Source organism: Ailuropoda melanoleuca, chromosome 5, assembly GCF_002007445.2.
Source record: "Ailuropoda melanoleuca isolate Jingjing chromosome 5, ASM200744v2, whole genome shotgun sequence".
Lineage (NCBI taxonomy): Eukaryota > Metazoa > Chordata > Mammalia > Carnivora > Ursidae > Ailuropoda > Ailuropoda melanoleuca.
In genome coordinates, this window is record NC_048222.1 from 47,571,343 (window position 1) to 47,591,874 (window position 20,532).

A 20,532-nucleotide genomic window follows, 5' to 3' on the forward strand; every position below is an offset into this window, starting at 1 on the left:
GGAAGATCGGTAGGGGAAGAAAGGTATAAAGAAAGGGGGTAATCAGAAGGGGGAATGAAGCATGAGAGATTATGGACTATGAGAAACAAACTGAGGGCCTCAGGGGGGAGGGGGCTGGGGGAATGGGATAGACTGGTGATGGGTAGTAAGGAGGGCACGTATTGCATGGTGCGCTGGGTGTTATACGCAACTAATGAATCATCGAACTTTACATCGGAAACCGGGGATGTAGTGTATGGTGACTAACATAATATAATAAAAAAAATTAAAATTAAAAAAAATGGTGCTTGAACTCATGACCGCAAGATCAAGAATCACACGCTTCACTGAATAAGCTAGCCAGGTGCCCCAAGTCCAGGATTTTCAAAGGGCACAGTGACATTCTATGCTTTTACCTGAGAACAGCACTGCCAGAATAGGTTGGCTCCAGTCTCCAGTCCGCCTACCACCCACATGAGCAAAGGGAAGCTAGCTGAGTGCCTCCAGGGTCACTGCTGGGCATGGAAAGAATGGAGAGGTCACAGTATTTTCTGACATGAAACATAGGGGTGTTTGTTTATGAAACACTTCTTTGGGGGCGCCTGGGTGGCTCAGTCGCTAAGCATCTGCCTTTGGCTCAGGTCATGATCCCAGGGTCCTGGGATGGAGCCCCACATCGGGCTCCTCCGCTGGGAGCCTGCTTCTTCCTCTCCCATTCCCCTGCTGTGTTCCCTCTCTCGCTGGCTGTCTCTCTGTCACATAAATAAATAAAATCTTTAAAGAAAAAAAAAAGAAACACTTCTTTGCCATTGGTTAAGGAGATGGGAATGTGAGAATCATGATTTATCCCCAGCTGCTTTGATTTTATCTATCTCCCTCTCTAGATTTGGATACAGCAGGGATATCAGCCCCCTACTAGATCTCTACTCCTTTCCAAAATTGAAATCTTTAAGTTGGGGTTCTCCAACTTGGGGATGGCAAGTTATTCAGCGTCTGGCATAAAACTGCTTTAGCGCACGCACACACACAAACAACTGGAAAGATCATTCTAATACCAACACCACCTTCCAAAAACATGTATATTCTCTACAGTGATCTTTTAAACTTCCTATGCCCTTCTGATGTCATTTGAGTTCTTTGGTGGCAGGCAATGGAAACCTGAATCTGAACTAACTTAGGGGAAAAGATGGGATGTATTGGAAAGATTAGGGGAGAGAGGCACACAACTAACAGGACAGCCAGGGATCCAGACTGAAAAGGGACATAAAAGGTGTGCCCTAGAGTCCAGGCGGCAGGAACACTGGCCAGCGTCCTGCAAGCACAGCTGCTGCAGGGAAGATGCTCCAGTCATTCCACTCCTTGGATCACTCTGCTCAGGTTTCACGTTCTAGGGAGTAAGAGTCTCAATGCTCTGGCCTAATTTATGGGTTCCAATCCTCTCTAGCTAAAAAGGTGATAAGGCACCTGATGAACAGCCATCCAGTCTGAAACCAATGGAAGAAAGGTAAATACCAAAAGGAAATCAAGTTTCTATAACCAAAAGAAATTGGAGGGGCGCCTGGGTGGCTCAGTCAGTTAAGCACCTGACTTTTTTTTTTTTTAAAGATTTTATTTATTTTAATTGACAGAGAAAAAGACAGCCAGCGAGAAAGGGAACACAGTCAGGGGGAGTGGGGGAGGAAGAAGCAGTCTCCCAGCAGAAAAGCCCAATGTGGGGCTCAATCCCAGCACCCTGGGATCATGCCCTGAGCCGAAGGCAGACGCCTAACCACTGAGCCACCCAGGTGCCCCTAAGTGCCTGACTCTTGACATCAGCTGAGGTCATGGTCTCATGGTCATGATGGAGCACCATGTCAGGCTCTGAGCTGGGCCTGGAGCCTGCTTAAGAATCTCTCTCTCTTAGGGGTGCCTGGGTGGCTCAGTCATTAAGCGTCTGCCTTCGGCTCAGGTCATGATCCCAGAGTCCTGGGATTGAACCCCGCATCGGGCTCCCTGCTCCGCTGGGCAGCCTGCTTCTTCCTCTCCCACTCCCCCTGCTTGTGTTCCCTCTGTCACTGGCTGTCTCTCTATCCGTCAAATAAATAAATAAAATCTTAAAAAAAAAAAGATCCTTTCTCTCCCTCTTCCCCTTACCCTCCCCTCCCCTCTCCCCCTCTCTAAGGAAAAAAAAAGAAGAAGAAGAAGAAGAAGGAAAAAAAAAGAAAGAAAAGATAAGAAATTGGAGTGGATACTGTCAGTCACAAAAACAACAAAGACCCACTACATCCCCTGAATAACAAACATGTAATCCTTTTCTTTAAACATCTTAAGAAGTACAGATATTTTAGAACCCTGAAGACAAATGTATTTTAATTAGGGTACAATTTCAAGTGAAACCTTGTCCTTGGTAAAGGTATGAGAATCTCAATGAACAGTGAAAGCTGGTAACCATGTGGTACGCTAGGACCTCACTTAGGTATAAGCTAGGTGAGAATTATCACAGAAAAAAAAATTAATTATACACACAGTAGCCATCAAAGAGTTGGGATAGCTATATTAATATCAGACAAAATCGAATTTAAGGTAAGAAATTTTACTATAAAGAAAGACATTTTATTTTATTTTTTTTAAGATTTGTGTATTTATTTGAGAGAGAGAGAGCACAAGCAGGGGGAGGGACAGAGAGATGGAGAAGCAGACTTCCCGCTGAGCAGGGAGCCCAATGCAGGGCTTGATCCCAGGACCCTGGGATCATGACCTGAGCCAAAGGCAGATGCTTAACTGAGCCACCCAGGTGCCCTGAAAGAGAGACCTTTTATAATGATAAAAAGATCTATATATCATTATGAATGTACATGCTCTGAACAACAGAACCTCAAAACACTTGAAGCAAAAACTAACAGAATTGAAAGGAGAAAAAGATAATTCAACAGTAAGAGCTGGAGACTTGAATAATTGACAGAACAAGACTCTCAATAAATTTAAAGAGATCAAAAATATTAAAAGTATGTTCTCTGCCCACATGGAATTATATTAGAGCTCCACAATAGAAATAAGTTTTGGGAAATCCCAAACCTCTGGAAATTAAACAACAGGCTTATAAATAACACAGAAGCCAAAATGAAATCACAAGTGGAAATTTAAAATATTTTCAACTGAATGAAAACAAAAACACAACATACCAAAAATTCATGGGAAGCAGCTAAAGCAGTGCTTAGAGGACACTGTATAGCTTTAAACACCATTATCAGAAAAGACTAAAGATCTCAAACCAATTACCTAAGCGTCCACCTTAAGAAACTAGAAAAAGAAAAGCAAACTAAATAAAAGTAAGCAGAAAAAAAGGAAATCATATGGAATTGAAATCAATGAAATAGAAAACAGAAAAGCAAGAGAAAAAAATGAATAAAACCGAGAGTTGGTTCTCTGCAATGATTATGACTCAATATGGTGAAGATAACAATTCTCCCCAAATTGGCCTATACATTCAAAGCAATTTCTATCAAAATCTCAGTAGGCTTGCAACTAAGAAAGAGATTTACTTTCATCAATGTCTATCACAGAACTCTTCCACACTTAAATTTTTTCATGATTATGTAATAATTAAAATAATTATATAATTACAAAAAAGGTTTTCAGTAGGCTTTTCTACAGAAAACAACAAGCTGATCCTAAAATTGATATGAAAATGCAAATAACCTACAAAGCCAAAACAATTTTGTTTTTTTTTGTTTGTTTTTTTGTTTTTTTTTAAATATTTTATTTATTTATTTGACAGAGATAGAGACAGCCAGCGAGAGAGGGAACACAAGCAGGGGGAGTGGGAGAGGAAGAAGCAGGCTCATAGCGGAGGAGCCTGATGTGGGGCTCGATCCCATAACGCCGGGATCACGCCCTGAGCCGAAGGCAGACGCTTAACCGCTGTGCCACCCAGGCGCCCCCAAAACAATTTTGAAAAGGAAAACAAAGTTGAAGGACCTACAGTACCTGATTTCAAAATGTACTGTAAAGCTAGAAATTCATTAAGGCAATGTGGTATTGGCATAGGAAAATCATACAGATCAATAGAATCCAGAAAGAAACCCTTATATTTTGTGGTCAGTTGATTTTCAGTATAGGGACAAATGGGAAATTTTTCCTTGGGCATCCATATGGGGGAAAAATAATTTAGATCAAAAGAGATCACAGACCTAAAGAACTAAAACTAAAACTTCAGAAGAACACACAGGAGAAAATCTTTGACCATGGGTTAAGCAAACAATTCTTCAGATACAACACTAAAAGTACAAACCATAAAAGAAAAAACTGGTAAGCTGGACTTTATTAAACTGAGGGCTTTAGAGGGGAGGGGGATGGGGGATTGGGATAGTCCAGTGATGGGTATTAAGGAGGGCACATATTGCATGGAGCCCTGGGTGTTATACGCAAACAATGAATCATGGAACACTGCATCAAAAACTAGAGATGTACTGTATGGTGACTAACATAACATAATAAAAAATTATTAAAAATAAATAAAAAACAAAAAAAATTTTAAAAAATGTTGTACTTCAAAAGACACCATTAGGAAAATGAAAATACACGCCACAGAATGGGAGAAAATATTTGCAAATCACAGATATGATAAGGGATTTGTATCTAGACTATCTTAAGAACTTCTACAACTCAGTAATAAGACAAATAACCAATTTAAAAATAGGTTCTGTTACATGCTACAATATCAAGCTAAGTGAAATAACCCAGACACGAAAGAACAAATACTATATGATTTCACTTGTATGGGATACCTAGGATAGGCAAATTCATAGAGACAGAAAGTAGAATAGAGGTTATCAGCAGCTGAGAGGGGTGGGGAATGGGGAGTTAATGTTTAACAGGAACAATGTTTCTGTCTGGGATGATTAAAAAGTTTTGGAAGTGGGTTGTGGTGATGGGTGCATACAACACAGTGAATGTACTTAATGTCCCTGAATTGTATACTTAATAGCTAAAATGGTAAATATCTTACCACAATTTAAAAATTAATTTTTAAAAAATGGGAAGACTTGAGTAAACATTTCACCAAAGCAGACATGCAAATGACCAATAAGTACATGAAAAGGTGCTCAGCATCATTAGTCATCAGGGAAATGCAAATTAAACTACAGTGAAATACCACTACACATCCACTGTAATGACTATAATCCAAGAGAGATAATACCAAGTGTTGATAAGGATGTGGAGAAACAAGAAATCTCAAATGTCGCTGATGGGATTGTAAAATGTGTATAGCCACTTTGGAAAATTATTTGGCTATGTTTTAAACATAAGCAGGGCGCCTGAGTGGCTCAGTTGGTTAAGCGTCTGCCTTCGGCTCAGGTCATGATCCCAGAGTCCTGGGATCAAGGCCCGAATCGGACTCCCTGCCTAGCAGGGAGCCTGCTTCTCCCTCTCCCTCTGCCGCTCCCCCTGCTTGTGCTGTCTCACTCTCTCTCTGTCAAATAAATAAATAAAATCTTTAAAAAAAAAAAGTTAAACATAAGTTTACTTTAAGACGCAGGAATTCCACTCCTAGTAATTTACCCAAGATAAAGGAAAACATGTCCGCACAGGCTTGTACAGAAGTGTTCATTCATAGCAGCTTTACTCACAATAGCTAAAACCTGGAGATAATCCAAGTGTCTATCAGTTAATGAATAGATAAGCAAGATGTGGTGTATCCACACAATAGGATATTACTCAAAAACAAAAAGAAATAAGCTACAGGCATACCTTGTTTTACTGTGCTTCCCAGACACTGCATTTTTTTTTACAAACTGAAGATCTGTGGCACCTTGTATTCAGCAGGTCTATCACTGCCATTTTCTAACAGGATTTCTCATGTTTCTGTGCCGCATTTTGGTAATTCTCACAATATTTCGAACTTTCTCATGATTATTACCTTTGTTATGCTGGTCTGTGATCACCATCAAAGTGACCTTTGGTGTTACTACCATAATTGTTTTGGCACACCACACACTGCATGTAAGACAGTGAACTTAATTGGTAAATGTGTGTGTGTTCTGACTGTTCCACCACCCAGCCATTCCCCCATCTCTCTCCCTCTCCTCGGGCTTCCCTGTTCCCTGAGACACAACTGTATTGAAATAGGCCAGTGAATAACCCTGCAATGGCCTCCAAGGTTTCAAGTGAAAGGAAGAGTCGCACATCTCTTACTTTATTTTTTATTTTCTTTTAAATTTATTTGAGAGAGAGAGAGAGAGAGCGTGTGCACAAGTAGGGGCAGGGGCATTGGGAGAGGGAGAGAGAGAATCCTAAGCAGGCTCCATGCTGAGTGTGGAGCCCAATGCGGGGCTGGATCCCACAACCCTGAGATCACGACCTGAGCCAAAATCAAGAGTCACACACTTAACCAACTGAGCCACCCAGGCGCCCCACACGTCTCTCACTTTAAATCAAAATCTAGAAATGATTAAGCGCAGTAAGGAAAGCATGTTGAAAACCAAGATGGGCTAAAAGCTAGGTCTCTGGTGTCAGTTAACCAAGTTGCGAACACAAAGGAAAAGCTTTTGAAGGAAATTACAAGTGCTACTCCAGGGAACACACAAATGATAAGAAAGCCTAACAGACTTGTTGCTGGTACAGAGAAAGTTTTAGTGGTCTGGACAGAAGATCAAATCAGCCACAGCACTCCCATAAGCCAAAGCCTAATCTGGAGCAAGGCCCTAACTCTTTAATTCTATGAAGACTGAGAGGTAAGGAGGCTGCAGAAGAAAAGTCTGAAGCTAGCAGAGACTGGTTCATGAGGTTTAAGGAAGGAAGCTCTCTCCAAAATATAAAAATGCGAAGAAAAGTCTGAAGCTAGCCAGAGACTGGTTCATGAGGTTTAAGGAAGGAAGCTCTCTCCAAAATATAAAAATGCGAAGAAAAGTCTGAAGCTAGCAGAGACTGGTTCATGAGGTTTAAGGAAGGAAGCTCTCTCCAAAATATAAAAATGCGAAGAAAAGTCTGAAGCTAGCAGAGACTGGTTCATGAGGTTTAAGGAAGGAAGCTCTCTCCAAAATATAAAAATGCGAAGAAAAGTCTGAAGCTAGCAGAGACTGGTTCATGAGGTTTAAGGAAGGAAGCTCTCTCCAAAATATAAAAATGCGAAGAAAAGTCTGAAGCTAGCAGAGACTGGTTCATGAGGTTTAAGGAAGGAAGCTCTCTCCAAAATATAAAAATGCGAAGAAAAGTCTGAAGCTAGCAGAGACTGGTTCATGAGGTTTAAGGAAGGAAGCTCTCTCCAAAATATAAAAATGCGAAGAAAAGTCTGAAGCTAGCAGAGACTGGTTCATGAGGTTTAAGGAAGGAAGCTCTCTCCAAAATATAAAAATGCGAAGAAAAGTCTGAAGCTAGCAGAGACTGGTTCATGAGGTTTAAGGAAGGAAGCTCTCTCCAAAATATAAAAATGCGAAGAAAAGTCTGAAGCTAGCAGAGACTGGTTCATGAGGTTTAAGGAAGGAAGCTCTCTCCAAAATATAAAAATGCGAAGAAAAGTCTGAAGCTAGCAGAGACTGGTTCATGAGGTTTAAGGAAGGAAGCTCTCTCCAAAATATAAAAATGCGAAGAAAAGTCTGAAGCTAGCAGAGACTGGTTCATAAGGTTTAAGGAAGGAAGCTGTCTTCAAAATATAAAATTGCAAGGTGAAGCAACGCTGATGTAGAGGCTGCAGCAAGTTATCCAGAAGGATCTAGTAAGATAATTAATGAAGGTGACTACACTGAACAACAGATTTACAATGTAAATGAAACACCCTTTATTGGAAGAAAATGCCATCTTGGACTTTCATAGCTGGTGAGTAGAAGCCAATGCCTGGCTTCAAGCTTCAAAGGACAGGCTGACAGTCTTGTTAGGGGCTAATGCAGCTGGTCACTCGCAGTTGAGGCCAATGCTCATTTACCATCATGAAAATCCTAGGGCCCTTAAGAATTGTGATAAGTCTACCCTGGCTGTGCTCTCTGTCAGTGGAACAAAGGCTGGATAACAGCACATCTATTTACAACATGGTTTATTGAGTATTTTGAACCCACTGTAGAGACCTGCTGCTCAAAAAGAAAGATTCCTTTCAAAATATTACTGCCCACTGACAGTGACCCTGGTCACTCAAGAGCTCTGATGGAGATATACCTGAGATGAATGTTGTTTTCATGCCTGCTCACACACTATCCATGCCTCAGTCCACGGATCAAGGCGTACATTCAACTTTCAAGTCTTATTATTTAAGAAATACATTTCATGAGGCGAGAACTACCATGGATAGTGATCCCTTCTGGAAATCCCTCTGGAAAGGACTCATCATTCTATGTGCTGTTAAGAGCATGTGTGATTCATGGGAGGAGGTCAAAACATCAACATTAGCAGGAGTTTGGAAGAAGTTGATGGTAACCCTCATGGCTGACCTTGAGGGGTTCAGGACTTCAGGGGGGGAAGTTAAGGCAGATGTGGTGGAAATAGCAAGAGAACTGGGGTTAGAAGTGGAGCCTGCAGATGGGACTGAATTGCTGCGAGCTCATGATAAAGCACGAAGAGCTGCTTCTTATGGAAGAGCAAAGAAGGTGGTTTCTTGAAATGCAGTCTACTCCTGGTGAAGATGCTGTGAAGACTGTTGAAATGACAATAAAAAATTTAGAATATGACGTAAACCTAGTTGATAAAACTTTTGAAAGAAGTTCTACTGTAGGTAAAATAGTATCAACACCATCGTATGTATGGAGAAACTGTTCATGAAACAAGAACCAATTAATGCAGCCAACTTTATTATTGTCTTACGTTAAGAACTTGCCACAGCCACCCCAACTTCGGCCACCACCACCCCGATCAGTCAGTGGCCATCCACACCGAGGCAAGACCCTCCCTCCAGCAGCAAAACGATCACGACTCATTGGAAACTCAGATGATGGTCACCATTTTTTAGCAAAGAAGTATTTTTATTTATTATTTTAATTTTTAATTTTTTTTAAATAGACTCCTTGCCCAGCATAGAACCCAACAGCAATAAAGTGGTTTTGGGGTTGTTGGGTTTTTTTAAAGATTTTATTTATTTATTTATTTATTTATTCATTCATTCATTCATTCATTTCAGAGAGAGAGAGAGAGAGCATGAGTGGAGGGGAAGAGTAGAGGGAGAGGGATGAGCAGGCTCCCCGCTGAGCACGGAGTCCAATGCGGGGCTCAATTCCAGGACCCCGAGATCATGACCTGAGCTGAAGGCAGACATTTACCCGACTGAACCACCCAGGCGCCCTCAATAAAGTGTTCTTAAATGAAGGTATGTACATTTTCTTGACATAATGCTACTGTACACTTAATAGATTACAGTGTAGCGTAAACATAACTTTTATATGCACTGGGAAACCAAAACATTCATTTGACTCGCTCTACTGCAATCTTCGCTTTATTGTGGTGATTTGGAACCGAACCTGTGATATCTCTGAGGTCTGCCTGCACTGATACATGCTAGAACACGGCTGAACCTCAGAAAGACTATGCTAGGTGAAAAAAGTAGCAAAAGACTTCATATTGTAGGACTCCGTTTATATGGAATGTCCAGAGAAGACACTTTTAGAGACAGAAAGTAGATTAGTGGTTGCTTGGGCCTTGGGTAGAAGTGGGGATTGACTGCACACACATCTATACAAATTTCCAGGGTGATGGAAATGTTCTGTGACTGCATTGTGCTGATGGTTGCAAAATTCTATAAATTTTCTAAAAATACTGAATTGTATACTTACACTGGGTAGATTTTTATGCCTTATAAATCATTCCTCAATAGAGCCATTAAAAAATAAACACAATCTGACACTGAAAATTTCAGGAAGCATAACTCAGATACAATCTCCACAACTTGAAACAAAGGTTTTCCTTAATCTAGCCACAGACCTCTTACTTACATATTTAAAAATTACAGGTGAAGGATATTACCAGTGTTCAGTAATGAAAACCCAGGCCCTAAATGATCTTAAGCTCCTGAACGAAACTGTGTGGTCCCTGTGATTGTTCAATAAATAGCAGGAAATTTACAAATCTTAAAAATTTTGACAATATTGGCCTTTTATTGGGCTCATTTCAGAGAAAAAAATAAAGCAATAAAAGAAAAGTCTGAGAAGCAATTCAAATCCCTAATTGTTCTAGTAATAAACCGTATTATATATAATCATTATGGCCTAGAAACATTTAATCTGAAGCAGCAAAGGCTGACCTAGTAATTGGCTTAATAGCTATCTTCAACGATATGAAGGGTTTCACAGAGAAACTGACTAGTTCTTCTCTCTCTCCATTGAGAGCCAAACAAAACAAAGTGATTTAATAGTCAGCAAGGTAAATTTAGATTAAGCATAAATAACACTGACAGTAACTGCTATCAAATACTGAAATAAATTTAATTAGGATATTTGCTCAAGCTGTTTCCTTGGTGATCACTAGAACACACAGACAGAAAGCTTTGGTCTGAATGCATTACTGCCTGGGAGGCAGGGACTAGACTCGCTGACCCCAGGCGGGGAGGAGCCGGGCTGCGGGAAGGCAGGCAGCCACCCTGACTTTCACACACCTTACTCACCTCGATATCCCGATTCAGTTGCTTCACGATAGCAGTTATGTTCCTGATGTGCTCCTCCAAGAAGAGCCTGGCCAAGCGGTCACCGCCCCCTTTGTTCTGCATCTTCTGCAAACTGCTGACGATGTCGTCTTTAATCCGGAAGGCGTGCTCCACAAGGGCAGCCGTTGTTTTCTCGTGACAGAGGATTCTATCTTCCAGTTGCTCCACGAGGCTTACAGATGAGTAGGGTGCCATGGTCAGGGACTGGTTGTGTCGGGGCATGGTTCTAACTCGCCTGTGGAAGGAAGCCACATGGCAAGGGTTGTTGATTGGGACAAAGTCATTCAAAGCCAGATTCAAGACCTCCCCAGAGAAGGAAATGCAAATTATCTCTCCCTACAAGCTGAATGGGGTTTGAAGCAGGGTTTCTGCCACAGAGAGTTTTCTTCGCGAGCCGGGCATCTTGAAACAATCATACCCAGAGCCTTAACTGTGCTGGTAGCAGGCTCCATGACCTCCAAAAGCAAGAGGCTGGTGGAACTGGGCATGCTGAGATGTGCCCAATTCCAATCTAAGCTTATCGAGACCACGCTTACTGGGACGCCTGGGTGGCTCAGCTGGTTAAGCGTCTCAACTCTTGATTTTGCCTCAGGTCATGATCTCAGGGTTGTGAGAAAGAGTCCTGAGTTGGGCCCCCCACTCAGTGGGGAGTCTGCTTCTTTCTCTCTTTCTCTCTCTCTCTTTTCACCCCCCAACCCCCCTCGCCCCCCACTGCTCGCACATGTGCATGCTTTCTCTCTCTAAAATAAATGAATCTTAAAAAAAAAATCTATAAAGACCAAGCTTATTCACAAAGTCTCCTGACATGCCCTCCTCTACAGCAGTTTTTTAACATAACAACAAACTCGAATGCCTACAAGGGTCAAGCAGGTGACATAAATGAACGATGCACATCACATATGATAGGACAGGGAGGGGACTTTGGAGACCTGGAAAGGGCATTCCTCCACTACATGCAGCCACTGTTTTGCTCCATCCACGAGCGACCATCTGGGAATGCAGGTCTATTTTTCCAGATTATCTCATATTTCAAGAATAGTGGGAAATTCAGACTTGTATGTGAAATCACCTGATTTTTAAATGTTAACAAGTCATTTAAAAAGTATTTAAGATAATGCAGGCCAAACAATGTGCTTCCATGAGCCAATTCTGGTCTAGGGACCCCCAATTTGCAACTTCTGATTTAAAAGGGTTAGTGGCCTCCAGAGTTGCAGTTTCCTAATGACCAGAAGTACAAATGTACTCTAGGGCTATTATGAAGTCTCCACTTCTCACTATCCCTGAGCAGAGCCTACAGATTGGATGCTGGAGGGGGACACAACTGTACTTCTCTTGCCCTTGAACAAAATCATCCCTGGGTAACATAACAGCCACAAGGCATCATTTATAATAACCATCACACCCACTAGCAGCCCTCATGGGATTGGTGGAAAGGAAAAGTATACCTTAGATGCATATTTTCCATATATTATACCTTTCCTCGGTGACGAGAGAAGGAAATGCAGTGCTCCGTTGGGCCATTTTCTTGTTAATAATTCACATCTGTTGAAAAAAATAAGCATTAAATTATTTAACAGTTTTATATCTGGAATTTAAATGATGTCTAAAGCTTATTATTAAGTTACTAAGTGGATTGTAAATTTTGCTGACACGCCGATCAGTTATAGTATTAAATGTCTTATATCCTATACATGAAATAAACAGCAAATGTTTCCAAATAAGGAGAAAAGAATCAAGCAAAATCAAAAGTAATACTACTAAGTCTTGCTAGACAGATCAATGAGGACCGTTAAGTGGACTTTCTTGAAGTTTCCTCCCCCCACAACTGCATTTCAAGCTTGAGAAACCACTTTTACAGAAACAAGATAGTTTCTTTAACAGGCTTTATTCAATCATGTAAGGTAGGAAACTACCTTAGTAAATCTCATCTCAGCAAATTAACAAATTCCGCAGCAAATTAAGAGCACTTATTTCTAAATTAATCTTAAATCAAATGAAACATGATCAATTGGATCTGATTTGGGGGAGCCTATCTATTCTCTCACAATGAGAATGAGATTGATATCCATTAAAATTTTATTATAAGATATCGCCACTCATATTATATCTCGCCTTTAAGGAACATTTGGCCATCCCAACACGTTAGAAATTTGAGCAAAACTGGAAGGTTTTTAAAATATTTCATTACTTAGGTTCCTCAAAACTGCTGTTAATTGCCTTAAAACAATGAATGCCTAGTAACTGTGATCTGATTCAGTAATTAGTTCTCATTAAATGCTGGATTCAGAGAGCATTTCTGATTGAAACCATTGTTTTGGCATCAACTCTTCCAGTGTGTTATTTTTAGAGTTTCAAAATGTGAACATTTCATTTTCCTAGACAAAGAACTTTGAATTTAAACAAATTACATTTAAGAAAAAAAGTGATTCATGCCAAACAAGTTATGATGCCAAAGGAGTTCTTCAGTTCTTAAGATAATCATCTCTGTCATTTAGACTACATGAAATTAGGCCACTGTGGAAAATGTTAAGATTTAGAATCATAGACTAACATAATATAATACAAAATCATTAAAAAAAAGAATCATAGAATCTTCACCATTTTAAAGTTGTAATATACCTTAGTTGAGATATTAATCTATGGAGTAGCCCAATCGAAGAAACGTTTATCTGGCATCTATGATGCAGCTGACTAACCTAAATATATGTGACAGAATCCCGACCCTCAGGGACTTCACAGCCTACAGAGAAAGACAGATATCCAAGCCAACCATGAGACAATGGGATAAATGGCTCTGAACAAAAACACACGGGGAGGAAAAAAGGAGAGGTCTTACTTTCTCCTGGGTAGCAGCTAGGTCAGACAGGAACTAATGAAAATGAGGAGAATTTCCCAAAGTAGCAAACAGAGAGATTGTTCCACACCTTCTTTCCTCAACACTCCAACATCACCTCTACTTTCTACGCTCTCAGCACACTCTGGCCCAGCCCATTCTTCCAGCCCCATACGGTGCTCCTCCAGCCAATGCCAGCCCTCCTCACTGCCACTCCACCCACCACTGTCCTTGAATATATGTCATGAACTCTTCTGCCTTCACACCTGCGTCTGTGAGCTCTATGGGAAACACCCATCTCCCCGCCTGCCTAGAAAACTCCTATTCATCCTTTAAGGCCTCACCTGCCCTTCAATTCAATAAAATGGGTCCCTCGTTTGTATTTCTTCAGCACTTTATTCGATATGTTTTTATACTACTTATTACACTCTACTATTTTTAGCTGTTTAATGGTCCATCTCCCCTACATGCTCCTTCAGGGCACATTTCAAATCGTAACAGACATAGAGCTGACCTAGAAGACTCTGTACATGTCTGTTAATGGGAGCATGACTTGTATTCCAGTATCAGAAACTGCAGCAATGAAGGTATTAGGGAATGTTTTATTTAAATATAGTTCTTAGTATGGAGACTACATCCCAAAGAGCCACTCAATACAATATTTGTAAATGAATGGACACTTTTGGAATCCCCTTTTCTGAGGGTCATTTCATCCCTCTGGAATTTTCCTACCTGAGCTACAGAAGCCCAGCCACATCAACTTGCTGAAAAAGGAGTCTATCCGCCACTCATTGGCTGAGATTGCTTTTCAGTAACAAACCTATTACCAAGCACTATGCACTCTCTAGGACAGGAAATGTCACGTGGCATGAGTTCACAACAAACACACACTGAGGTCTGTTCAGAACTGGTGCCCTCTTCATGAAACGTGGTGGGAATTTGTTTGTGAGCTTGCTTGGTTGGTTGGTATCATGATTCTTTGCCAGAACAATGGGATCTATGTCGCAAAAAAATAAGGATTAAAAATAAATAAGTCACTGGGTTAAATAACTTCTCAAAGATCATTTCCAGATCTTCACATGGTCAATTCTGGCTGACCTGCCTATGTCATCAGTTCCTGCATGTTTATAAATCTGGGCTCTAGGGGCACCTGGGTGGCTCAGTGGGTAAGCATCTGCCTTCAGCTCAGGTCATGATCCTGGGGTCCTGGGACCGAGCCCCGTGTCTGGCCCCCTGCTCAGCGGGGAGTCTGCTTCTTCCTCTTCCTCTGCCTCTCCCTCTGCTGGTTCTCTCTCTCTCCCTCTCTCTCCCTCTCCATCTCTCAAATAAATAAATAAATAAATAAAATCTTTAATACACACACACACACACACACACACATATAAATCTGAGCTCTAGCACCACTGGGCCTACAATATTATTAGCCAGATCTGGGTTGTATACTGGTCTCGCTGTGCTGCGTTTTGCTGTTATAATATCAATCCCCAGTTTGTGAGTTTAAAAAATTTGGGGAAGTTAGGGGAAGGGACAGGTAGATAAAGCAAGGAGAGAAGAGTTGAAAGAATTAAAAGTAAAAATCACAATGCCCAAAATATGCAATATAGCAATAGAGTTTGGGAGTTCAGAAATGAGTAAAGGGAAATGCTATTATCTAAACCAAAATAATTATTTAGATTATGAGGATCCTTATATTTTTATAAGTAAGATGACATTGGGGGGACCTGGGTGGCTCAGGTGGTTAAGCATCCCGCTCTTGATTTTGGCTCAGGTCATTATCTCCAGATGGTGAGATCAGAGCCCCAGTTTGGGCTCCACACTCAGTGGGAAGTCTGCTTGGATACTCTCTCCCTCTCCCTCTGCCCCTCCCCACTCTCCAAAATACATAAATAAATCTTTTAAAAAATAAGTAAGATGACACTTAATGTAAAATGATACATGATTTTGATAATGACAATTTTAACTAGAAAATGAAATACCAATCATATAAAAATTAAGTTAGTTTTTTAGTTTACTATCAAAATACAGCATCGATAAGTTCTGCTGAGTGTCAGAATTTTTTTAAAAATAGGCCACTTTATGAATAAAGTGCTTGTAATCTGGTGGTAGGGGAAAAAAGTCTATTTTCTTATAGTTAAAAATAGAGGGAAAGGATAGAGAGCAGAGAACAGCTGAAGGTGTGTCTAGAAAGACAGGTGGGAGGGAGTTGTGCTCTAACTTAGCTCTAACTCAAGCTCAGGACTTGGACTTTGTCCTGGGGCAGTGCTGGGGCAGTGCTGTGACGAGGCCAGGGCTGGGACCGGGAAAGGCAAGCAGCGGGAGGATCTGTAGAGGGGAGAGTCTGGGGACTAGACACTCAGCCGGGGAGGGCGGGGCCTGGGAAGGAGCTCCTGCCTTCCGCTCTCCTCCACCTTGCTTTTCCCACTCTTCCCCTCGCCTCTCCACTTCCTTTTCCTTTTCCTACCCCTCGCGGCTCTCCCTGCCTGTTCCTTTGCCCTTTCCGTTTTCTTAACTTCCCATTCCCGCTGTCCATTTTCCTTCCTCCTGTCTGTGCTCTCCCCGGCTCTCCCACTCCTGCTTTGTGTAACTGCGGGCATACTTCCCTAGCATGGAAAGCACAGGCAGGGAGGTCAGAAAGACCCTTATTTGAATGCTGGCTTCCCCGCCAACCGTGGGATCTTAGCAGGCTGGCCTTAGCTTGTTGGGCCGGGGACAGCACAAAGAATAGCTGCTCACTTTCACCAAGTGTTGACCCGTGTCAGACACTCGCCGAGCACACTCAGGTGCATTAGTTGAATTCATCCTCACAATCGGGGAAGGAATGCTCTTATCATCACCATTTACCCAGAGGAAAGAGACTTAGAAATGTTCCGCAGCTGGCCCAACTACACGTGGCCAGGAAAGAAGGGAGCTGGGATTTGAACCTAGGGCCTCCGCCTCTTCCTCACTAGACATTACCCACAGGAGGACTATGGGGAATCCACCACACTGTGTGGCCTTAGGGCACTCCACACGTTCCCAGGAAGGGCTGGCTCCTCTCCTTTCCCTGGCTAATACACATCTGATGGAAAATACATCTCTTTTTAAAAATAAAACCTTATATAAATGGTTCAGCAAAGAGTACTCATTTGTTCAAGGAGATATTATATGGTTTCCTGTGTGGGACTAGTGGGGGAATGACTGGGCATCTGCTTTAACCCTTTAATTTGGCCAAGGCTATTCCTCCTGGCATCAGCGCATGCTGAGGTTACAGCTACAGTGAAACAATGTTGTCACTCGTTTTTGAATCAAGGCACATATATGAAAAGAACAATTTGTAACACACGTATTTTGTATGAAGAAACACCTTTTCTTAAACTGAAAAATGCCTTCTGTGATTAATATAATATTAAAACTTAAGTTCTACATAAAGGTGTAAAGAATAAAGTGAAAATCACCACTCAGAAATTGCTGATGTTAATATATCGATTTACATTTTTTTAAAGAGCTCCCTCCAGGATACAGTTTCCTTTTTGAAAAAAATAAAATCATACTCTATACCATGTGTACTCTGCATTTTCTAATTGGCACTGTATCACGAACATCTTTCCATGTAAATATATAAAGATACATCATGACTTTTAATGTCTGCATAATATTAGTGAACGGATACACCAAATTGTTAGGTAGCCCCTTACTGATGAACATTTACACTGAAATGTTACTTTAAAGTCATGATTTAGTTCAACTTTTTGGTCTCCTGTTTTCCTTTCCTTTGTTTCATGAGATGATGCAGGTGGTATAAAAGTTTGAGGAGCAGAGTGCAACCTACTTCCAAAATTGAGGTTAAAGTGAGACTCTGGGGGCACCTGGGTAGCTCAGTCAGTTAAGCATCTGCCTTCAGCTGGGATGACCTCATGATCCCAGGGTCCTGAGATCGAGCCCCATGTCGAGCTCCCTGCTTAGTGGGGAGCCTGCCTCTCCTTCTCCCTTTGCCTGCACCTCCACCTGCTTGTGCTCTCTCTCTCTCTGTCAAATAGATAAATAAAATCTTAAAAATAAATAAAGTGAGACTCTGACAATGAAATCTGAAGAATCAAGAAGGGATGAAATCAGCAGATTTGTAAGAACAATCCAAGATACTGCTGACACTCACAACTAAAACAGGCCAAACAGTCATCACGTTTGTGATTACTGGTTCAAGGTCGGTCTTTGGCCCTATACTGCGGGCTCCACGAAGAGCTGAAGTGTCCACAGCTTTATTCCAAGCACCTGGCACAGTGATGATCAACGAATGTTTGCTGGATAAATGAATCTCAAGGACAGATGACAGAAATGAAGACATCCCATAATGTTGACTTTAATCAACTGAATTATATTCTGACTAGAGAAGGAACGTGCAACCAGAAAGGGGGACAGTATACACAGCATATCTAGTAAAAGCAGAGTTTGAAGAGGCAAAATTTATCAGTGTTTCCGACACCCTAAGAATCTGGGGCCACAGGAAGTGTTCTGTGATGGAGAGTGATGTATTAAGTTCTCATGGTCCAAACACATTAGCCACTAAGATAGTCCTGCTCACTCCTCTTCCCCTGAGCCGACGTTCACCAAGCACACCATTTAGCTTCCCATGTGGATGTGTGTAAAAGGAGAACGTGCAAGAAGCAGCACAAGCCCGTCTGCCAGCTACTTTTCTCACTGTGGTGGGAACCAGGCTGGCGTGAGTCTGTCTCCTGAAATCTGTCTCTGACTGCCGTAGCGGTGCTGAACATCTAAACCCAAAATGTGAAACTTAACACTGAAACCTGATGATCACAACATGGTACCTATCGTGGGGGACAGAACACTATGTAAGGTGGTCCCCATGATCTCCGCCTCCTGGACTCCGTATCCCCTTGAGCATGGTGGGACCTGTGACTTGCTCCTAACCAACACAATACAGCAGAGACCTGTCCAGTGGCAGTCACCTGTCCTCAGTCGGCAGCTGTAGTCACCCGGGATTCTGATACTAAGTCACACAGGGTGTAGTTCTGCTCACTGAGAAGAGGTTTATTTTATAATCTAACATTTAAGTCCTTTAATACATTTCTAAATGTTTTACTTTCAAAAATCTCAAAAAATATATTACAGAAAGAATAAGAACTTTAACACGTTTTTTCGTAACATTGGCTCTGTGCTGGCTAGTGGAAACAGATTAAAAAATAAATCTAATTTGCCACCAGAGATAAAATTGCAAGGGATACCATTTCACCCCATCAGATTGGCAAATATCAAGCGTGGCAAGATGGAGTATTGACAGAAATATATATGGAACAACAGGAATACCAGATGGGACTGTGACTCAGGACCACTACTTCTAGAAAGCAATCTTTAATATCTAGTAAAGCTGAAGAGGCACAAACTCCATGACCCAATGATCCACTGCTAAGAAATACCCAAAAAACCCTCTCAAACATGTTCACAAAGAGACATTTACAAGAATACTCAAGGTAGTGTTTCTAAGAGCAAAAAAGTAGGTGGTGGTTGGGGGGGGGTGGATTGAACACCCATCATTAGACAGAAGGATGAATAAAGCATGACACATTCATGCAATGGAAGAACCACCAGTTGTGGAAATAAATGGATTAGCATTACAAGTCCCAATGTGAATGCATCTCACAAATATATTAAGTAAAAAAGCAAGAGGAAGAAGGATATGGACACCTAACGACCTTTTTATAAAGGTTTAAAATACGCCAGATAATATGCCAAATCTGTAATATCTAAATACGAGCATGCACATGGAAGAGACCAAATCAGACTCATTTTTGTCTCTGAGTGAGAGACAGAGGGATCAGACATATGGATACAGAGGGTTTCAACTAAATGTATGGCGTTTTACTTCCTAAACTTAATTTCTCATTGTATCATTAAAAAGAAAGAAAATTACTTCTTCCCACCCCTACTTAAAAATAAACAAACAGGGATGCCTGGGTGGCTCAGTCGGTTAAGCTTCTGCCTTTAGCTCAAGTCATGATCCCAGGGTCCCGGGATCAAGTCCTGAATCAGGCTCCTTGCTCAGTGGGGAACATGCTTCTCCTTCTCCCTCTGCCTGCTGCTCCCTCTGCTTGTGTGTGCTCTGACAAATAAGTAAATAAAATCTTTTAAACAAACAAACAATCATGTAAAGACCATAAGGTAGAAGGAAGTCAAAGTGTTAGTATCTCCAACACACATACCCAGAACTCAACCTTGCCCTAGACTTTCTGAGGACAATGAAATTTGAACAGTAACTAGTCTTCATCAAATCTCTAGCCCTAAAGTATTTTATCCATACATAATATGTGATGTTATCTAAATGTTAATATTTCTATAAATGGCTATTGGTTAAATTAAAACATGGCACATCCACTCAAGAGAATATCAATAGCTATTTAAAATAATGGTTACAAAGGCTATGAAGTAACATAGGAAATATTTATATACTAGCTATAATGCTAAGTTTTTTTTTAAAGACCAAGATTTGAAAAATGATTTACAGTGCTATATAAAACCATCATCAGAGCCTGGAAACCAGAACTTTGCTCCTTGGCACCACAATTTAGATGTACAAACATTTTAACTTGAGTTTAAAGGACCTGCCAATTTTTAAGGTTTACCTCTGCCATACTCCCTTCTCTTTCTCCTCTTCCCCAAGGTGAGGAGCTCCCCTGACCCTGGGCCCATGAAGGTGGATAGAGTGGTCAAGGACAAGACAACCACCACCCCTCTGTGCACACAGGCCACCCTTATTTGTCTTTCTACCTTCTCCTCTCTGACCTACCACAGGGCTCTGCATCCGTGAATGGACACTTCCTTGACTTGCGGCTACCTTTAATGCCATTCTCCAACCCATGCTGTACCAAATTGCCGGCACCGCTCTGTGATGTGACTAGCTGGTGTCTGGGTAAACCATTTGTTTTCAGTACAAGGAGGAGGAAGAGGGCCATGCAACTGAGGCCAGGGATGACTAATTCCAAAGTAGTAGATTGATAAAGACAGCCAAAGAGACACCACTGATAACAGCATGAGCTTTCCGTAAATTAACCACAGGGCTCAGATTGACGGAGTCCCTCCAAATGATGTGCAAAGAAAATGAAACAGCACAAATAAGCACACCCTGTCTTCT

General features: G+C 41.4%; 1 protein-coding gene across 4 annotated transcripts in view; it reads right to left on the reverse strand.

The window, feature by feature from the left end:
• FAM81A (family with sequence similarity 81 member A) overlaps window positions 1-20,532 on the reverse strand; it is an 80,997-nt gene that overhangs the window by 50,606 nt on the left and 9,859 nt on the right. The window contains exons 2-3 of one of the 4 annotated variants that reach the window (XM_034660905.1): window positions 12,051-12,118; window positions 10,538-10,811 (exon numbers count right to left, since the gene is read on the reverse strand). In XM_034660905.1, coding sequence (XP_034516796.1) covers window positions 10,538-10,811; window positions 12,051-12,097 — 321 coding nt within the window. In that variant the 5' untranslated portion in view covers window positions 12,098-12,118. Of the gene's footprint in view, window positions 1-10,528; window positions 10,812-12,021; window positions 12,119-20,532 lie in introns of all 4 variants that reach the window. The other 3 variants (XM_034660904.1, XM_034660907.1, XM_034660906.1) reach the window with 3 other exon arrangements.